Consider the following 19,932-nt stretch of genomic DNA (forward strand, 5'->3'; position numbering starts at 1 on the left):
AGAAGACAAATGTTACTGTTAGCACTGATAAAGTAAAAAGTACATAAACACTTTATACCACTACCTCTCCATTAGCGTGAATTATGGAAAAGGACAATTGTGGCTGTACTACTCAATATCATTGTGTAACGACTATTCATCCATAGCCAACTGGTTCTCAACGACTATTTTTCAACGGGTCTATTTCCCTTGGCTATTTAAAATGAAGATGATTTGAAGTGAAATGTTGTTGGTGTTGGCATCAATGCGGCAGTCACTGGAACACAACCAACCCATCAACCATTGTAACGAAAACAAGTACAACTGCCTCCGTATGGCTCTTGCATTATGTTGTTAGTTACAAGATGATCATAGATCTGTATCAAAGAAAAATCCACAATATGATTATTGTGATTTAAAATGATTATTGAAGAAAAGAGAACATGGGTTCTTATCCAAAATGTTCTTAGAAAATCCAAGATGAAGACGTTCTTCCATCTGATGTTTATCAAGTTCAACCAAGCTATCAGAAGCTTATGAAGAATAAGACGTTAGAAGCTCAAGAGCTTTGGGTTGTTGTGTGTAAAAATCTACTTGAAGAAAAGAATACCACACATCAAGCTACAATACAATGTAATATTCTTAGTGTGTATTAGGATCTTCTTACGTACTTTATTGAATTTACTCTTGTTTGTACAGAAGCACTTTATTGTAAACGAACTCCTTCAAACAGTTGTTTGATAGTACCTTGAGAGGCCAAGTGAAGGTCAGAAGTTCGAGAAGTCAATGGTTGCAGTCATTGTGGGAAATCCTCATAGGAGACTGAGTGAAGGTTAGGAATCTAAAGAGGTCAATGAATGTTATATATGTGGATCAGATCACTAAACATTTCATTGTTGGTCAGTCACAAGAGGTGGCTTGTGTAGGAGTCAATCATAAGGGTTTCCAGTGCAAGGGTGTTAGTCACAAATAGTGGTTTGTACAAGGGGAAATGAATGTTATATCTGTTAGCTCAGATCAATGAACATGTCATTGGGTGTTAGTCACCGGATGTTATCCGTGCAAGGTTGTTAGTCACAGGGTTTTTTGTGCAATGTTTGTCACCGGTTGTTGCCCGTGCAAGGTTGTTAGTCACAGGGTTATCTGTGCAATGTTAGTCACCGTGGTTGCCCGTGCAATTGTAATCAGTTTGGTTATAGTGGATTAAGTCCTCGTGCTCAAGGAGAAATGACCTCGGAAGGGTGGATTGGATTAGCTTTGGGGTTTCTCAAGTGAACCAGGATATATCATGTGTTCTTTACTCTTATGCTTTATTGTTTATGCTTCCGCATTATTCTTATAAAGCATCAATTAACATAATGATGATAAGAAGCGAGAAACTGTCAAAGAGTGAAAACCCTATTCAAACCCCCCTTTCTTGTGTTTTCTTCACCTTCAGTGATTGCGAATGAGTGATTAGTAAATAATTAAACATGTTAACCTTCAAATCACTAAAGGGAACGCGAAATCCTATCAAGTAGATTATGCATTCATGAAGGGAAAAGTCACCCATTGTATTTGTTACATATCCTCTTCACGGAGAATCGCCCCTCAATCTTTAGAAGGTCCCACCGCCGTGAAGGCATGGCCTAGGCCTCCCTCACAAACAAAAATAATGGTAGTATACAATGTCTCTTGATCCTCCTATACTAATGAGTTATCCTTTGTGGAACTCCGAACTTCAAGTTGGATGTCTTTCATCATAAGGGATCATGTTAACACATGAAAGAAGTAAATACAAATAACAACATGAGGTAAGCTTATAGCCAAGTCTAGTGTTCCTACTGATAGTATACGAAATAAGTCATTAAATTCACACCAAACTCCTCCATTAAACCCCATGATCTTCTTCTCTAGAAAACCTAACAGAAAAAAGCAAATTTGAAAGAAAGTGAAATCTAGGCATACCTTAAAAGAAGCAAATTAAGAGCTCACATGCTAAAAAAAGTGGCACGAGCTAGTCGAGGATGAAGGCCTATGTGAAAAATTGGCAACAACGGAAGAAGTCACAAACAAAGAAGAAGAATAAGACTTTCTCAAGTCCACATATAATGAGAAAATATGATTAATAGTCAAAGAAATTCTTATATGCATTTCCACAATAGTGAACAATGCGATCTACCACATTAGAAAGTGAAAACCACACCACCAACGATCAAAATCTCATCGAGGACTGTTTGAAGCACTCGAGTATCCTAGGAGATAGGGGACATCATTACCATCAAACACAGGGACACAATCAGAATCTCCATGTGAAACATCGTTAATCAAGATAGAGACTTTTAATGAGCCAATTTCTAATGCTAATGACATTCCACAAAGACCATTCACTTACTTTTATTAAACAAATGGCCTAGAGATGTACATTGCAAATCTCTTATTCTATAGAATAGAACAAAGGCTTGAAGGAAAATTTTTCTGGGCCGTTTGCAAGATCCATAGAAAGGCCCAAGAGCGAACCTCGAGTTGAAAGGTATGTAGAACAAGTAGACCTTCGTTCTAACCAGAAACATGACATTCATCTCTTCAGCACATCAATCAATATTCAATATAATTTGACAGTTGTTCGCATAACACATTGTATCAAACACAAGTAGTTTTAACCACTATTGGTATATAAAGGTAAAACACGTCATTTTAAATATTCAAATTCATTCTCACTAGCACATTATTTCTAATTTCTGTCAATGACTTAAGTATTAGAGTGTTAACTTTACTGATAAGCCTATCTCCATCACCTCAAAAGTACATATTCATTGTAACAAGCTACAAGTCGCTCCCTCACATTTCATTTCTAATTCCTAATTCCTAACTTAATTTCTAATTCATTATAAATAGTTACAACAATTATTCAATGAATTAAAATTTATCATATATACTTCTCATATAATAATAATAATAATAATAATAATAATAATAATAATAATAATAATAATAATAATAATAATAATAGTAAAAACCATGCAGGTGTATTTATGAGTATATATATTTGGAGAATATCTCAATTCATGCCATGATATTTTTGGACATCAGCGCAATTATATTTATGTCCATTGCTTTCGTAGATACACTTCTAGAAGTATTTTCTTTTCTAAAATTTGAATTTTTCTGAAAATGTATCTACGAAATTATTTTAAACTAAAAAACATTTAAAAAAATATTTTTTAAAAAATTCTATAAATATATCTACAGAACACATCTAATGTAAAAAAAAAAAGGACTTCTACATATACACCTTAAAAACAAAACGATAAATTTGGCAATGCAAATGTGAGAAACTTATGGGCTGAGATAAGCTATTCTCTATTTTTGCGGTCCATTATTATTCTTTATGTTGCGATAGGACTCGTGTTACACGTGTTTATCTAGTTAACAAGTGGACATGCTGTGACAGCTGTATCTGAGTTGATGATAAGTTGGTTTGGAGTACAACGACGACGACACTCTCATCTCATTCAGCTCAAACGCAATGGCAGAAGAATCTCAAATTCAACACTCACATTCTCAACAACAAGAGCATTTCGACATTCTCAACAAAACCGGTGACAAAACAGGAATTACCAAGCCCAGGCAAGTAACACACTCTCACACAACAAATTTATCCCATAACATAACTTATATAACAAACCAAATGTGTGCATTTCAGTGGACAAGTTCACCGAGATGGAGATTACCATCGCGCAGTTCACGTTTGGATTTTCGCCGAGAGCACACAGCAGTTACTTCTCCAACGTCGTGCTACTCGCAAAGATTCACGGCCTGATCTTTGGGACATTTCTAGCGCCGATCACATCTCTGCCGGTGATTCCGCTCTCGTCACTGCTAGGTACTTCAAATACTCAATTTTCATTTCTCTCTGATAGAAATTTACTTCACCCAGTTTGTGTCGCATTCGCATGCAAAAAGGATAGATGACGTGACTATATATTTGATTGTCAATGATTGAATCAAAAGAATCTATAAACTATTTATTATAATTTCTATAAAAATTCAAATCAAACTACAACTTATTAAGGAAGAAATTTGTCCGATATTTCCATTAATAAATTCAAAACAAATTATTTTATTAAAGATAAAATCAGTCAGATCTATTATTATCAGAATTATATCTATAAAATTACTTTAACTAATTTATTTCTTTTTTTCAATATTATATCTTGGATTTTAAATTTTACAAAAAATATTATTTTAAAATCAAATTCTAAAATTAGTTTATATATATATATATATATATATATATATATATATATATATATATATATATATATATATATATATATATATATAGGGGCGGAGCCACCCTTCGTTGAGGGGGTTCACTTGCACCCCCTGGATCTTAAATTTTACTACCTATAATTATCATTTTTTACATCTTGCACCCACTCATATTATGACACTTGGACCCACGCTCGCTTATGTAATATGAGACTTTTTAGTTTTTACCTATGCTTGGTTGTTTGCTTTCACATTTAATTCTTTACTTTTTATGAAAAGAAACAAACTTGTTCATTATGTTTATGACATTTATTATGATTATATTAACCTAAGGATTAAAAATTTATGCTTGTCACGTGAATACACAGGCCACCGTGATAATGTAAAAAATAAATATGTGAGATATATTATTAGTAACATTTCTTTTTTGATATTTATGACTTTTGGTTGAACATTAATATGTTAATAAAAACTAATTTAAAAATTTAATTTATTTTAAACAATATGATTTTAAAAAGAATATATATTAAACAAGATTATTTAATTGGACGAGGATACCGTTACTCAACTAAATTCAAGAATATCGAAGTGTTCATAATATTATATATATAATAAATTATAAATCATATAATGAATAAAAGGTATAATTTATCAAACAAATATATTATATTTAGTTTTAATTTCTATAATTTTTTATTTGTTTTTTTATTGTTCTCTTGTGTTATTCCATGTAAAGTCAGTTAATAATAAAATTGATATATTATATCACTAATATTTAAAAAACAAAAATTAAATATTTTATATATTTTAATTTTAATATAAATCAACTTCATATAATAGAAACTAAAGAAAAATAAAATATTTGAAATATATATATATATATATATATATATATATATATATATATATATATATATATATATATATATATATATATATCACCGTTAAAAGACATTATCTAACGGTGATACTAAATGAAATAAAATAATAATAAAAAAATACATAGCATATTTTTCTCCTAAAAAATAAGCTATCTAGTATCACCGTTAGATCAATTCTTTTAACGGTTAAGATTTGGTGTCAAATTAAACTTTGATACTTTAGTGTCATATATATATATATATATATATATATATATATATATATATATATATATATATATATATATATATATATATATATATATATATATATATATATATATATATATGGGGACGACTCAAGTGAGAACACTTGGTTATTATGAGAAATGAGAACAATGAATCACGACCATTAAATTTTGATTTTGTTGATTTTAATTGATTGGATTGGTTTCTCTTTCAACGTTGATTTATAATAAATACTAAGGATCATGGAAAGAGAAACCATTCTAGTCCATTAAAATCAACAAAATCAAAATTTAATGGTCGTGATTCATTGTTCTCATTTCTCATAATAACCAAGTGTTCTCATTTGAGTCGTCCCATATATATATATATATATATATATATATATATATATATATATATATATATATATATATATATATATATATATATATATATATATATATTCCTATGACATTATACGTTCCCTATATGAGAATGTATTTTTATGTGAGAATATGATAATAAATCTGAGCTATTAGATTTTAAAATAAATAATATAGATTATGTGTTATTATTTTTTCTCTCTTCCATTATTAAAATAAATGATGGAGGAGAGAGAAAAAAGATGACATACAATATCCACCATTTATTTTAAAATTTAATTGTTCAGATTCATTTTCATATTATCACATAAAAATGACATTCTCATATGATACGTTATATATATATATATATATATATATATATATATATATATATATATAGAGAGAGAGAGAGAGAGAGAGAGAGAGAGAGAGAGAGAGAGAGTGTCATCCTTCTGACTTGAAGCCATTCTAGATTTTAAGGAAGAATGATCTCATATCTTATTTCATCATTGTCTTGGAGCTTATGATCTTTTCTCTTTGATCAACTCCAAAACCCACAATGCAATCGGGCTTAAGTTATAGGCTTTGGAACATATGCTTTCTTCCCCCATGTATTGCAAGCGGTCAGAGTCTAGGTACCATAACATGTGTTTCAACTGCACTGCTAAGAATATCTACAACATAGATTATCTGTTTCTTAGAAACCCATAGCTTCTTGGGTTCTTTCTTGTTAGCTTTCCCATAGTTCTTAACAACTTTAGATTTAACAACAGGATAATCATACTTACAAGATTTAAAACGGGAAGGTTTTGCCTTGGGTTTATAATCAGATTTCTCTTTTTCTTTTCCTTTGTCTTTCTGCACAAACCCAGTAGAGACAGAGTGGGAATGAAGAGTAATAGGTTTATCTTCCTTATCAGAATTGGATTCGTGATAGGAGTTATAACCAACGCCATTTTTCCCATTTCTGCTCACGCCATAAATCATAGAAGCCATCATGCTTCTCCCTATGCTTCTGGCTAGGAACTTCTGAAAAGTTTTGTCATATTTCTTAATGACATTATCAGTACTCTCAAAAGCTTCTTGAAGAGTTCTCGTGCCTTTGAGGTCATAGTTCCCATTTTTAAGAAAAAGAAAATCTTCATTTAAAATGAAGAAATCTTCCTTAAGCTTATTGTTTTCAAAAGATATGGATTCTTTGGACCTTTTAAGTTCCTTGAATTTAATCTTGAAAAACTCATGTCTTTCTAGAATTTCAATTAAGGAATTAGATAATTATAAATGAGAAAGTTCAGAAAATACCTCGTTGGAGATTACCTCCTCAGCGTCTGATTCTGAGTTTTCTTCACAATTTGGAGAGATATCGGCATCCGAAGTTTCAACATAAGCCATCAAGGCCATGTTAGCCTTTTCTTCTTCTGAGCCATCCTCTGATGAGTCAGACTCATCCCAGGTTGCCATCAACCCTTTCTTCTTGCTCGTGAGTGCTTTCTTCTTGGACTTGTCCTTCCGGAGTTCAGGGAAATCATACTTGAGGTGTACTGGCTCGTTGCATTTATAGCAGATGATTTCTCTACAACTATACTTCCTCTGCCCAGAAGTAGACTTGAAGCGACCATTAGTCCTTCTGGTACCTCAGAACTTGTTGCCTTGGTTTCTCTTCCAGATACGCTTAACCCTTTTGGGAAACAGAGACAACTCATCTTTGACTTCATTATAATCTTCTTCCGAATCCTCGATCTCTTCAGCATGAAGAGCTTTGAACTTCTAAGATCTTTTGACCGATTTAAGCACAACAAAATTTCCTCTCTTTATGAGGTTCATCCTATTCTAGCTCAATTTCATGACTTCTCAAGGAACTCACCAGTTCTTCTAGAGAAGTGTAGCTCAGATCCTTTGCAAGTTTGAGTGCAGTTACCATAAGCCTCCATTTGGATAGCAAGCTTCTGATAATTTTCTTCACATGATCTAACGTTAAATATCCTTTGTTCAGAACTCTCAATGATGCAACTAAGGTCTGAAACCTTGAGAACATCATCTCAACTGTTTCATTATCCTCCATCTTGAAGGCTTTATACTTCTGAATCAAGGCCAGAGACTTGGTCTCCTTGAATAGAGCGTTACCTTCGCGAGTCATCCTCAAAGAGTCAAATATAGACTTGGCAGCTTCTCTATTTGTTTTTTTTACTAGTATAAGAAATCGCATTCAGCATAATGGTTCTAGATTTGTGATGATTCTTATACTCTTTCATTTGTTGATCGTTCATACTTCTTCTTTCGACCTTATTTCCTTTAGAATCAACATGATGTTCATAATCATCGACTATCATATCCCATAGATCACATCATAACCCTGAAAGAAGCTTTCTATTATGTATTTGCAATAATAAAATCTTTCTCAATCAAAGATTAGAGGTTTAGTGTTGTAGTGTTCTCTTTCATTGATAATTTGTGTCGGTGATGGTGGTGATGGATCAACCATAATGTTTCTAAACCTCGCCTGGATCTTTATCTGGCACGGTTAAGTGTATAAAATAAGAACCAGAGATTTGATGCCAACTGAAGGTGCGATAAACACAAGAAAGGGGGGTTTGAAATGGGTTGCAACAAATATAAACTTTTGGCAACTCAAGCACACAATTAACAAGTGAGTAAAAATAGATAAAAACAATTTTTTTATACTGGTTCAAAGTTAACGAAGTTACTTCAGTTCACCCGCCAAGGTGATTTTTCCTTCTCAATAAGGACTTAATCAATTATAACCAAACTGATTACAGATAACCACGATGACCGCAACCAATATCTTCTTGAGAATTATGACTAACAATAGTCCCCTAAGGTATCACCCATAATAATTCCGATCAACCTTTTTAACAACCCTAACACGTTTAGTTGATCCTTATCTGACTTGGTTTTCAGAAGAGATGTCTTCAGATATTCAGAACCTAATCAGCAGAATCTTTGTCTTCAAAATCTTCAACATGGGACAACAAAAGCAATATCTTCAGATCAACAGAACTTGTTCAGCAGAACCTTGTCTTCAGCATCTTTAGAACATGCAACACAAAAGCAAAGCTATAGAATGCCTCCAAAGCTTCTTTGTAAAAGTCAAGATCAGAAGCTCTTGTACTAACATTTCTTAGAACCGTTGCAGAAGTAGCATCCCAAAATCTTGACTATCTTTGTAACACACATAGGTATTATTCCATAGTGTTGAGTTCAGAATTTGATGACGCCACACGCCTGCTTACCAGAGTCAGAAACTATTTAGAAAAAGATACACACTAAACAGAAACTATTAGAGTACACAATTGTTTTTTTTAAGATAACATGTAAAATTATCATCAAAACTTTAGGCCAGATGTAGAAACAATCTTGTTCTTACAGAAAGAATTTTTTCTCGACAGATCCTATGTCTAGGACTATGGACACGGGTCACGGATATCTGCTTCCTCACACAATTTCTCCCCGACTGATCCGAATTCATGAACTATGGACACGGGTCACGATTTTCCTCATTATCAGAGAATGTCACACGGCCGATCCGAATCCCCAAATTTGGGTCACGGGATTACAGGCTTCCCATAACATGAAATACTTATCACCATTTAATCTGAATCCACTAAATATGGACGATATCCAACAAATAATCATTTACCTTCTTGGTTACTACTTTATATGAGGCTCGAACTCAGGATACACACAAGTATTTTAATACCATGTGATTATATCGCAATCACAATATATCATAAGGTGTTTTCATACAAGCTAGTTGAATCACAACTTTGATATCATTCTTCAGGGATACGTCTGGGATACGTCTAGCGCTTCTTTGCCTGCTTAGCGCCCTGAATGTTCTTTCAGGTTTAGGAAATCCGTTGTGAATAGGGCGCGACAATTTGGGCATGCAATAGCTTTCACCTGTCGTGACACCAAACTACAGTAGAATGCCAAAAACACAAATGCTTAAAATTAAAATAAATAAAATCAATTACAAAATCAGAAATGTAGTAAAAATCACGTCCCGACAATGGTGCCAAAAACTTGTCTGCTTTTCATGCTTTTCAAAGGTGTCACATGCAATTATACATGTTTTGATTGCAGCAAGTAATAAGTATAAGAGTATCGTACCCACAGGGAGTGCTACTACTTAAATATGACTTTGCATTAAAACTATTCTTTCACCTTAAGCATAAGTAGGAAAAGAAACAACAATAGGTGATAGTTTTTGATCTAAAATTTTGATAATAAATTAAAATAGGCACAGAGAACAACATGTGTAAGAGTGTTGAGATAACGATAGTTGAACTATGATCCATTAATAACTTTTAGTGTGCTCATGTGTTAATGATGTGTAACGTCGTGACATGCAAGGTCAGAAGGATCTAAAGGTGTATCTCTATAATAATCAGTAGCATGCATAAAAGGGCAAGGAAATCAAATCTCTAAGTTCCACTTGTAACCTTAGTATACGTCTATTAAAAGTTCTGATCTTCCTTAACGATTGAAGTTTCTTACGTCTAAGTAACTAATTCAAGTAAATATCTCTATTACATTCTTTCAACCATTTTTACTGATGAAATACACTTGATGTTGGATCTCTCACAACAACAAGCGTATACCTATCTCTAAGGTAATTAATCAAAGAAATAGATGTTGGAGTTATAACATATGGTAAAGCATGCCTTAATCTCACAAGCATATAACATAAACACACTATTAATATTAACTTCACATAACTCAACTACAAGGAGTTTAGCTCATAATGAGTTGAGTACAAATAGTGAACATGGTTCTTATAGGAAACATCTTAAGACAAGAAAATGCACAAAAGAAAACAACCTAATAGAGACTTAGAGTAGAACTTGAAACGGCTAAGTCTTCAAGAAGAAACTCCAGTCGCGCCAGTGTTCATCAGCAAGCACAAAGATGGATGAGGAGAGAAAATGACAACACTCTTCTGCAACACGCTTCAGGAAAATATGTAAAATTAGAAAAAATGATGAATCCTTTCCATTGTTGCTTCAAGCTCCTTTTATAGGACAAATAATTAGGGTTTTTCTTCTGTCTCGGATCATGAGCCTAGGACCAAGAATATCATCCAGCCCAATGCAATCAGCAAAGTTTCAAGCAAGACAAAGAGGATATTCATACTACCGACCAAGGGGAGGGGACAAGGCGAAATGGACAGTCTGACGCAGCAGGTGCAGGTGGCACGCAGAGTTCTTTTTTACCAGAATTTTATCTTCTAGTGCTGCTTGCTTTCCACCTTGAATTTGAATTCATTCCACTATCTTTTTCAGCATCATGTGAGTTTTTCCCCCATCAGTACTCCTTCATATTCCCTTGTTGCTAGCTTCCAAGTGAGTTTGGTATTTCTTTATAATTTCTTCTTCCTCACTCATAGCTCATCAACTGTCTTGCCCAGTCGTGAGTCAGCTTGCCTAATTGCTAGCTTCTGCACACAAAATAAACATTAAACTAACAAATGGGAGCATCTAATGTACTCCACACTAATTTGATTAAAACAATAAATAAACAGACAATTAAATAAATAAACATAAAAATAACATTAAACTAATTACTAATATAGACATGTATTAACTCACTAAATGTGGGTTAACAATATACAATCCGAGTTACATGCTTAACTTTAGGAACATCTCATTCTTACACATATACAATCCGAGTTACAAGCTTAACTTTATGAACACCTCATAGGGATCTACCTCCGAGGCTATGTATGTGAGTGAACTTTCTAGATGTCATACTATGACTATCCACTTATACTTGATCGATACATTAGCAAGATACTGAACCGATCTCTTCGAGATCACCACTTGTTAAGCTTCTTCCAGCCTCACTCCTTAAGGATCTTATTAGTCATAAGAGTGATATGCTCAATACTTATTCACACTGATTACTGTTCATACAGGTTGGCTCCTAAGCGTCCATGTAACACCCATATACAAATACATGCATCAAATCATATAAGTATACATGAATCCAAGTATTTGGTACTGAAATACCAATAAGTTCCTAGACAACACATTATACATATTAATGCCCAAATACTAAGGTTCTACACAATGGCATAATACATACAAGATGTTCAAAATAAAAAGCTAAGAACTAGATCAACAATGATCTCAAAGGAATTCCACAACGGAAGCTTCGCCATATCCAAAAAAAAGAACAAGGAATAAGGAAATCAAACTTCTTTCTCCTTACCCTTCGCGGAACCTGTAGTACCTGAAACAATATATAATGGGGTGAGATATAAAATCCCAGTGAGTTCCCTATCCTATGGATCCTCTCGGCTTTACAAGGTTCTAGCCTATCACTCTCAATCAAGACAAGGAACTAGACCTTGAGTTCACACACTAACATTATATGGAATCATACTTAGAGTTCAACAACTCAACACAAGATTATTAATCGGAAACCAAAACCAAGGCATCCCCATATTCCCGTCCCCTTCTACGTCTAGGAGGTGGCACGAGTCATGAATCCTTTGGAAAAATCTTGACATACGAAATGGATTCGGACTCATGAGCCTTTCCCCATGAATCGTCACTTCACATGGCCCGTACACCATCACAAGTCTCTACCCGTAGGTTCCATTCGTACACAAAAGCGGGAATCAAACCTGCCAAGATTATGTGCCTTTCTGCACGGTGAATGCCTGTTAGCATTCAAAGGAAAAATAAAGAATAAAGAAAATACTACGGTTCCGATTAATACATCAACAAGGGTGATCGCTTCCGCAAACCACTAGGCCTGTTAGCCTTTCATCATAAGATTCCAACACGTATGTCCATATAATGTCTCATCCTAGGTTTTCTTTGTTAAGCTACATAACCTAACAATTCCTAGTTTTTCCTCACTTATCCTTTATTCACATAACAATGAAGTTATTCAACCCTCTTGATATAAACATTTATAACAAGGTATACTAATCCACCTGCAATAGAACTCAGTAACAATTAAAGAGTACACAAGCATCATACAAAAAGCATAACGTTCTCAAGAATTCGAACGAAAACCAACCCAAGTACTCAAGAAATTTCCCGATTCTCGATTAAATAATCCTCCCTTTGTTCCCAAAACCTATACTACTAGAAGTACACGCTTCTAGCTTCCTATCACTTCGAACGGTGATTAAAACAGAGTTATGGTTCAAAAGTTATGCTTGAAACAATTTCCATTAAGTTAAGAAAAATTGGTTAAGGAAGCTTCAGTTCGCGCCGCGCAACAACTAGGTCGCGCCGCGAACCCTATGGCAGAAGCAAACCACTATAATTTCTAACACTGTTCGCGTCGCTAACTAATCTACGCGCCGCGAACCCTATGGCAGAAGCAAAGCTCTAAAGATTTCCAACTGTTCGCGCCGCGACACCCAGTACGCGCCGCGTGCTGAAGGCAGAAGCAGAACCCCTAAAACCTGCATAGTTCGCGCCGCGCAGCCCCGTTCGCGCCGCGAAGCGCGCGAGAACTCAGTTCTCAGTTCTGTTTCAGCCACAACTTCCATGGTTCAAAACCATCCAAACCTGTTCCAAATCAGATTAAAGCATGGATACAAACTATAGGTGATCTATTCATGGATTATAATCACTTTGCTCATGAACATTGATGAATTTGTCCAAAACCTAGAATTCCTCTATACAAAACCCTAAATCAAAACTTATGATTTCTCATCCATAATCAAAACTATAAGTTTCTAACTAGAACCCACCTCGATTAAGAGTCGTTGATGTCGAAGATGAGTTGATTCGGCGAAGAAATGGTGAAGATCCAAGCTTTTCTCCTCTTTCTCCTTTGCTCTTCCTTCTCTCTACTTCTTCTCTCTATCTTTCTCTTTTTGGTGTAGAATGAAGAAGAAAACAAAAGGAAATGATATAAGGAAAATATCTTTAAGTTAACACTACTAACTTAATGTCCAAAAGTATCTCTATCGTATCAATTGATAAAACCTCAGTGTCAGTTAATACATTAGAGCATTTAATTAATACGGGGTATTACATCCTCCCCCACTTAAATAGAAATTCGTCCTCGAATTCAAGAATTACCTGAAAAGGTGAGGGTAAGCATCCCGCATTTCCGATTCAAGTTCCCATGTAGCATCGCCCGGATGCGTCACATCCCACTGAACCTTGACAAGAGGAATCTCCTTGTTGCGTAACACTTTAGTCTCTCTTCCTACGATACGGCTCGGTAAGGGTTCAAAAGTCAAATCTGATTCTATCTCAATTGCATTTGGTAACACCGGCTGGAGAGGATCGGGAATAAACTTCCTCAGTTGAGACACGTGGAAAACATCATGCATTTCTGATAGAGAAGGTGGTAAGGCTAAACGGTAAGCTACTTCACCAATCCTCTCTAGAACCTCATACGGTCCCACGTATCTCGGACTTAACTTCCTTGACTTAAACGGTCCTTTCAACCTCAACCTCGGAGTAACTTTCAAAAATACATGGTCACCTTCCATAAACTCCAAAGGCCTCCTGCGGTTATCCGCATAACTCTTCTGACGATCCTGTGCTTGTTTAACCTTTTCACGAATCATTCTAATCTTGTCCGTGGTCTCTTGAATAATTTCGGGTCCCAAAATTCTATCATCACCAATTTCTGACCAACACAACGGTGTTCTACATTTTCTCCCATATAATGCCTCATAAGGTGCCATACCGATACTCGCATGATAACTGTTATTGTAAGCAAATTCAATCAATGGTAAAAGTTCCTTCCAATTTCCTCTACTTTCAAGCACACACGCTCTTAACATATCCTCCAGGGTTTGTATCGTCCGTTCCGTCTGACCATCCGTTTGAGGGTGGTTCGACGTGCTCAAACATAATTTAGATCCCATCGCTTGCTGAAAAGCTCTCCAAAACCTTGAAGTAAACTTTGGATCTCTATCCGACACAATACTAGAGGGTACACCGTGCAACTTCACAATCTCTGCGATAAACAACCGCGCAAGATGACTTGCCTTGTAAGTAGTCTTCACGGCTAAGAAATGTGCAGATTTCGTCAACCGATCTACAATCACCCAAATAGAATCATATCCACCTTGAGTACGAGGTAAACTAACCGCAAAATCCATTGAAATACTATCCCACTTCCATATTGGAATCTCTAGTGGTTGTAACAATCCACCCGGCCTTTGATGTTCAATCTTTACTTGTTGGCACACCGCACACTCTGATACGTACACTGCGACATCTCTTTTCATTCCGGACCACCAATAATCCCCTTTCAAATCTTGGTACATTTTTGAAGAACCCGGATGTATAGTGAAAGCACCCTTGTGAGCTTCATCCAAAATCCTTCTTTTTAATAACGCATCATCCGGAACACAAATCCTCTGATTAAACATAATCACCCCATCAGTAGCTCGAGTAAAACCTGGTTGAACCAACACCTCTTGTAACTTAGTATCAGACGCTTGTGCTTGTTGGATGTCGTTCCTCAAAGTAGAATTAACATTCAAGTTCCCCATCAATACTCCATTTTGGGTCCAAACAAATTGAAGGTTGAGATCTCGAAATTTCTCCAATAATGCATACTCTGACATCATCAATTCGGCCCTCTTTAACACCTTCCGACTCAAAGCATCCGCCACTTTATTTGCTTTGCCTGGATGATACTTCAAGTCAAAATCATAATCCTTTAAGTATTCCATCCACCGCCTCTGACGCATATTCAACTCCTTCTGGTCGAATAGGTACTTTAAACTCTTGTGGTCGCTGAACATTTCAAAATGAACTCCATACAAGTAATGACGCCACACCTTTAGGGTAAAAACAACTGCAGCCAATTCTAAATCATGAGTTGGATAATTCTCTTCGTGAACCTTTAACTGTCGAGATGTGTATGCTACCACCTGACCATCCTGCATTAAAACCCCTCCTAATCCTTTCTTGGAAGCATCGCAAAATACTTCATAGGACTTATTTGGGTCAGGAACGATCAAAACAGGAGCAGTCGTCAATCTTTCCTTCAAGCCCATGAAACTCTGTTCACACCCCGAATCCCAATCATAAGGACACTCCTTCCGAGTAAGTCTAGTCATTGGTAAAGCCAATTGAGAAAACCCTTTTATAAATCTTCTGTAGTAGCCGGCTAAGCCTAAGAAACTTCGGACTTCTGAGACATTGCTCGGTCTCTCCCAATTAATTACCGCTTCGATTTTCGTCGGGTCCACTGCCACACCTCCTTGAGATATAACATGACCAAGAAATCTTACCTCTGTCATCCAAAACTCACACTTACTTAACTTAGCAAACAATTGATTTTCTTGCAGTACCGACAGAACAATCCTCAGGTGTTCTTCGTGCTCTTGTGGATTACGAGAATAAATAAGAATGTCATCGATAAAGACTACCACAAATTGATCTAAGTAAGGCTGAAATAACCGATTCATATAATCCATGAAAACAGCTGGAGCATTCGTAACACCGAAAGGCATCACCAAGAATTCGTAATGACCATAACGGGTTCTAAATGCAGTCTTTGGCACATCTGAGCTCTTCACACGGATTTGGTGATAACCTGACCGCAAATCAATCTTCGAGAACACACAGGCTCCTTTCAATTGATCTAACAAGTCGTTTATCCTAGGCAAAGGGTATTTGTTCTTGATGGTGGCCTTATTCAACCGACGGTAATCAATACATAGTCTCATCCCACCATCCTTCTTCTTTACTAACAACACTGGAGCTCCCCACGGTGAGACACTAGGTCGCACAAAATGTTTAGCCATCAGTTCTTCCAATTGCCCCTTCAATTCTCTTAATTCAAGTGGTGCCATCCGATACGGAGAAACGGATATAGGAGCCGTTCCCGGTACCAGGTCAATAGAGAATTCCACTTCCCTTTCCGGAGGAAGAGAAGTGACATCCTCGGGAAAAACATCGGAAAATTCTCTAACGACAGCAATTTGTGAAACCTCTAACTGGTCACCCGTCTCCTTAGTGAGAACCAACAGAACAGACTTCTCTTTCTCAAACAAGAAATTAATCATACCTACCGTACCTTCTAGTATAGTAGTCAACACATCCTTCGGAGTAGCTTCTTCAGTTGGAATAATGATTAACTTCTCCTCACACCCAATGAACACCGAATTAGCAGAAAGCCAATCCATTCCCAATACAACGTCTACCTTCTTAAGTGGTAAGCAAACAAGATCAATCTGGAAATTCCTACCACCCACAGATAACACACAATTTTCACACACCAACGGTGTCTCTACCATCTCATCCATAGCAGTAGTAACCGCCATAGGAGGAAATAAAGGAGTAGCTTGCAACCCAAGTCGCTTCATACATTGTAATGACACAAAAGAGTGTGTTGCTCCACAATCAAACAGAACAAAACAAGAATGCCCATTAATGAAACACGTACCCGCAATCAAAGAGTTATCACCCTTGGTCTTCTTAGCATCCAAGGTATAAACTCTACCAGTACCCCTTCCTTGAACTTGATTCCTATTCTGAGGACAATTCCTAGCCATATGCCCTTCTTGATGATAATGGAAACACTTCGCCCCTTCAAAGGCACATCTTCCAAGGTGATTCTTACCACAACTACGACACACCGGAGGTGCACTAGACCGAGGACCTTGCACTTGCTTTCCTTTGAAAGCTTGTGGCCTAGGTCGAAATTGTTGGCTTGGCCTTCCTCTTTCATGTTGATTCTTCTTCTTCAAATCTTCCTCAGCTTGAACTTTCTTCAAACTAGTCTCGGCCACATAACATTGTCGCAACAACTCTGTATAAGTAGTGAACTCCCTCTGGGACACACTATGTGAGATATCAGCCCTTAAACCAAACAGAAACTGGTCCACCTTCCAACCCTCATCAGGAGCATACGCGGCCTGCCTAGAGTAAGCAGCCAAAATCTCAAACTTCTCAGCATAAGTAGCTACTGACATATTGTCCTGCCTTAACTGCTGGAATTCCAACTCCTTCTTAGTTCTCAGTGAACTAGGAAAGTATTTCTCCATAAAAGTGGTCTTGAAATTCTCCCATTCCTTAGGTACTCCCTGAGTAATCATCAAAGCAGAAGCACCCTTCCACCACCTCATAGCTGGACCTTTCAGCGAATGAGAAGCAAACACTACCTTGTCCTCTTCACTACAATGCACGATCTCAAAGATTCCTTCTACATTGGCCACCCACTCATGCGCCTTTATAGGATCTAATCCACCATGAAATTCCGGAGGATTCATGCGAATGAAATCTCTATAAGTCCCACCTACAGCTTCGGGCACAACCACTGGAGCATTATGACCGCCATTCATTTGTTGCATCATCTGCAGCATGAACTGATTCTGCTGCTGTTGCATCTGTTGCATGAACTGGGGCCATGGAACATTCGCACCGCCATCCGGTGTATTCACTTGTGGAGGTCGTGTGGGGGGTCGACCACGAGTCCTGCGTCCGTCCGCCATGTTCCTGGAGGTTATCAAAATGGGATTAAGTTGATCAGGCTCAATGCCATAGTCATAACACAACAAAACTCATGGGAACACAACACATCTTGGACAGAAAGAAACACTTATAATATCTCATGGCTAGGTCGAGGATACGACCTGCTCTGATACCAACTGTAACACCCATATACAAATACATGCATCAAATCATATAAGTATACATGAATCCAAGTATTTGGTACTGAAATACCAATAAGTTCCTAGACAACACATTATACATATTAATGCCCAAATACTAAGGTTCTACACAATGGCATAATACATACAAGATGTTCAAAATAAAAAGCTAAGAACTAGATCAACAATGATCTCAAAGGAATTCCACAACGGAAGCTTCGCCATATCCAAAAAAAAGAACAAGGAATAAGGAAATCAAACTTCTTTCTCCTTACCCTTCGCGGAACCTGTAGTACCTGAAACAATATATAATGGGGTGAGATATAAAATCCCAGTGAGTTCCCTATCCTATGGATCCTCTCGGCTTTACAAGGTTCTAGCCTATCACTCTCAATCAAGACAAGGAACTAGACCTTGAGTTCACACACTAACATTATATGGAATCATACTTAGAGTTCAACAACTCAACACAAGATTATTAATCGGAAACCAAAACCAAGGCATCCCCATATTCCCGTCCCCTTCTACGTCTAGGAGGTGGCACGAGTCATGAATCCTTTGGAAAAATCTTGACATACGAAATGGATTCGGACTCATGAGCCTTTCCCCATGAATCGTCACTTCACATGGCCCGTACACCATCACAAGTCTCTACCCGTAGGTTCCATTCGTACACAAAAGCGGGAATCAAACCTGCCAAGATTATGTGCCTTTCTGCACGGTGAATGCCTGTTAGCATTCAAAGGAAAAATAAAGAATAAAGAAAATACTACGGTTCCGATTAATACATCAACAAGGGTGATCGCTTCCGCAAACCACTAGGCCTGTTAGCCTTTCATCATAAGATTCCAACACGTATGTCCATATAATGTCTCATCCTAGGTTTTCTTTGTTAAGCTACATAACCTAACAATTCCTAGTTTTTCCTCACTTATCCTTTATTCACATAACAATGAAGTTATTCAACCCTCTTGATATAAACATTTATAACAAGGTATACTAATCCACCTGCAATAGAACTCAGTAACAATTAAAGAGTACACAAGCATCATACAAAAAGCATAACGTTCTCAAGAATTCGAACGAAAACCAACCCAAGTACTCAAGAAATTTCCCGATTCTCGATTAAATAATCCTCCCTTTGTTCCCAAAACCTATACTACTAGAAGTACACGCTTCTAGCTTCCTATCACTTCGAACGGTGATTAAAACAGAGTTATGGTTCAAAAGTTATGCTTGAAACAATTTCCATTAAGTTAAGAAAAATTGGTTAAGGAAGCTTCAGTTCGCGCCGCGCAACAACTAGGTCGCGCCGCGAACCCTATGGCAGAAGCAAACCACTATAATTTCTAACACTGTTCGCGCCGCTAACTAATCTACGCGCCGCGAACCCTATGGCAGAAGCAAAGCTCTAAAGATTTCCAACTGTTCGCGCCGCGACACCCAGTACGCGCCGCGTGCTGAAGGCAGAAGCAGAACCCCTAAAACCTGCATAGTTCGCGCCGCGCAGCCCCGTTCGCGCCGCGAAGCGCGCGAGAACTCAGTTCTCAGTTCTGTTTCAGCCACAACTTCCATGGTTCAAAACCATCCAAACCTGTTCCAAATCAGATTAAAGCATGGATACAAACTATAG

At 36.7% G+C, this 19,932-nt stretch overlaps 1 protein-coding gene across 1 annotated transcript in view; it reads left to right on the forward strand.

Annotated features, from left to right (window-relative positions):
- The first annotated feature begins 3,412 nt into the window (after positions 1–3,412).
- Positions 3,413–19,932, forward strand: part of LOC131662557 (nudix hydrolase 3-like) — a 39,261-nt gene continuing 22,741 nt past the window's right edge. Inside the window, exons 1-2 of the mRNA XM_058932372.1 lie at positions 3,413–3,588; positions 3,665–3,844. Of these exons, the coding sequence (XP_058788355.1) occupies positions 3,488–3,588; positions 3,665–3,844 (281 nt within the window). The 5' untranslated portion in view covers positions 3,413–3,487. The remainder of the gene's footprint in view (positions 3,589–3,664; positions 3,845–19,932) is intronic.

This window comes from Vicia villosa, linkage group LG3 (genome assembly GCF_029867415.1).
Source record: "Vicia villosa cultivar HV-30 ecotype Madison, WI linkage group LG3, Vvil1.0, whole genome shotgun sequence".
NCBI lineage: Eukaryota > Viridiplantae > Streptophyta > Magnoliopsida > Fabales > Fabaceae > Vicia > Vicia villosa.